General features: G+C 51.3%; 1 protein-coding gene across 1 annotated transcript in view; it reads left to right on the forward strand.

Moving 5' to 3' along the window:
• Window positions 1-233: 233 nt before the first annotated feature.
• LOC125481924 overlaps window positions 234-2,913 on the forward strand; it is a gene marked incomplete at its 3' end in the record, with an annotated part of 9,527 nt that continues 6,847 nt past the window's right edge. The window contains exon 1 of the mRNA XM_048593873.1: window positions 234-392. Within this exon, the coding sequence (XP_048449830.1) occupies window positions 234-392 (159 nt within the window). The remainder of the gene's footprint in view (window positions 393-2,913) is intronic.

Genomic DNA, 2,913 nt, shown 5'->3' on the forward strand with positions numbered 1-2,913 from the left:
CTGAAGGCGTCGTTAAATTCAAAAATTTGAATTTTCCCAAAAACTGTCCACAACCGTCACCTCTTCACCCAACCCCCAGAGAGAACCATTTCGGGTTTAGCCCCCTCCAACCAACGGGGTTTAAACCCACCACCCCGTCCGTGCCCAACTTTGGCCGCCCAAGAAATCCCTCTCCGCCCCATGGCACCAGCTGGGTTCCCCGAGTCCAAAATCTGGGACTGATCCTTGACGCCATGGTGACGTCTCTCCGGTGTTGGCCGTTGGCGGCACTGCCCCCAGGTCCAGCTGGCGGGCGCCGGCCACATCGAACAGACCTGTTCCCCAACCCCAACCCCCGCAACCCCAATCCAAGGCAAATGAAGACCGGAAATAAAAAAGAAATAGAGAGCAGCGTTCGCACCTTTTAGACCTCCTCATGCTCCCTGCAGCACCGAATCAGCTCCCAACCTGCCCTGACCCAGAAAAGGACAAACCGCATCATTGTGCGAGACTCACCCGCCGCCACCAACCCCTACCCCCAACCTCGGCAAGACAGCCACCAGCCTTCCGCCGTCTTCCGTGAGACCTGATCTCTTTGAAAGATTCTGCTTTGCCCGTGTTTAGAAGTTTGCAAGGACTGTGCAATGAGTCCCAGATCGAAACACATGCATCAAAAGGCCTTTAGAGTTGGCAGGCTGACCAGCAGTCTTGTTTTTGACGTTCTGGGGACAGACTGGACTTGGCCAATTGACTTAAACCAAGCGCTGGGCAGTTGAAAGCCAACTGAATTTAAAACTGATGGTTTGGACGACCGCTTGATGAGAAATTGAAGTGTCACTGGGGGCATAGAAGAAGAGGGGTTTTGAAAAAAATCAGGCCGAGAGCCAACTGAAGCACAAAGCAAGTGGGCCATCTGAGAAAGAAACCCTAGCTCTCATCACACAAAATCCTTTCTAAAAATAAAACACACCATCAAAGGTGCCAGAGCACTCCCAGCTAAGACTCCTCACAGAAGAAATCATGGAGAAAACATCCCTGACCGCAGGATCAGCAGAAGAAAGGCTGGAGAGACAGTGGAGGACGCAAAGAATTCCGGAAGACACATTCTGTTTGGGGGACTAAGTTTTGATTTATTTATTTCTTTTCTTACAGCTTGAGTTGATATGAGTGGGAGCTGTGTTTGCTGGAACGGCAGGCCAGTACAATTTGAGTTCAGTGAGGGAATAGTTAGCAGTTAGGGGGGAATTGCTCAGTTTGTTAGGAATTTGTTCATTGTCAGGGTTAAATGAATGAGTTGCTACATACGACGTGAACCTCAGGGATTGTCTTTCACTTAATCTGCCCTTCTCCGCAACAGTTTCACACATGAGGCGAGGTCAGGGGAACTTCTCTGAGTGTTTCGGGTGAAGCTAACGGAAAGGGATCTTTACTCCCTCCGCAACAGACTGGGGGCTTGTGGTTCGGTTTTAATTATCAGATTTCCTCTTCCGAACAGGAGCCACCCCCAGCTCGATGAGATGCCCTGCTAAGGATGTTTCTGTCAGGGAAACCCCCTTTGATTACATTCCAACATGGAACAAGCTGCTGGGTATCTGTTACTGCAAGAAAAAAGGGAAAAAATAACAATCGAGAGAGTAAAGCTCCCTCTACACCGTTTCCCCGCCCCCCCCATCAAACACTCCCAGGGACAGGGGGTCAGATACAGAGTAAAGCTCCCTCTACACTGTCCCCCCCATCAAACACTCCCAGGGACAGGGTGTTAGATACAGAGTAAAGCTCCCTCTACACCGTCCCCCCCGAATCAAACACTCCCAGGGACAGGGGGGTGAGATATAGAGTAAAGCTCCCTCTACACCGTCCCCCCCCAGTCAAACACTCCCAGGGACAGGGGGGTGAGATATAGAGTAAAGCTCCCTCTACACTGTCTCGGAGAGGCTATGTGCTGACTGACAGTGTGTGTGTGTGTGGGAGGCTTCGCTGCTGGAGCGTTCAGACTGACTGGTTTCAGTAATAAATCTTCATCAAGCGGAACAAGATACCAGCAGAGTGTGATACCATCTGTTTGCAGCTGCTTTCCACCTCAATGTACAGCCGAGAGGTGATCTGTGGGCAAGGGCTGACATTGATTCGAGTGAGCGAGGAAGGAAATCATAGACAGGGACAGAGAGGGAGAGGGAAGGAGACACTGATAAATACTGGGAGACACAGAGGGAGAGAGTAGGGTTAGGATCGTAGGGGGCTGGAGGAGGTGACGGAGATAGGGAGGGAGGGATTTGAACAGGAGGGTGAGGATTGTAGGGGGCTGGAGGAGGTGACGGAGATAGGGAGGGAGGGATTTGAACAGGAGGGTTAGGATTGTACGGGGCTGGAGGAGGTGACGGAGATAGGGAGGGAGGGGATTTGAACAGGAGGGTGAGGATTGTAGGGGGCTGGAGGAGGTGACGGAGATAGGGAGGGAGGGATTTGAACAGGAGGGTGAGGATCGTAAGGGGCTGGAGGAGGTGACGGAGATAGGGAGGGAGGGATTTGAACAGGAGGGTGAGGATTGTAGTGGTCTTCCTTGCGTCGAGGAGCTAACAGGATAAGGATGGGAGTGTTAGCCCTTGACAAAGAGAAATAATTAGATTTTTGGTAATCTCCTCACATCTGTCTGTCACAAACGCTGAGGTTTATGTAGGAGCAGAATTCTGCGTCATATCCACAACCTCTTCTTCAACTGCTTCCCCACGTCATATTCTCAAATTTATAACCCCAAATCAGCAACAGATTGAAGAGCCCGCACTTCATCCAGCGGCTCAGTTCCAATTCCCCTAGAGAGGGGGGGGACTGAGAGACACCAGTCAGTGTACAGATATCTCCCTGAGAGAGAGAGAGAGGGGGGACTGAGAGACACCAGTCAGTGTACAGATATCTCCCTGAGAGAGAGAGAGAGAG

The sequence above is a fragment of the Rhincodon typus genome, unplaced genomic scaffold, assembly GCF_021869965.1.
Source record: "Rhincodon typus isolate 14 unplaced genomic scaffold, sRhiTyp1.1 hic_rhity00004310, whole genome shotgun sequence".
Taxonomy (NCBI): domain Eukaryota; kingdom Metazoa; phylum Chordata; class Chondrichthyes; order Orectolobiformes; family Rhincodontidae; genus Rhincodon; species Rhincodon typus.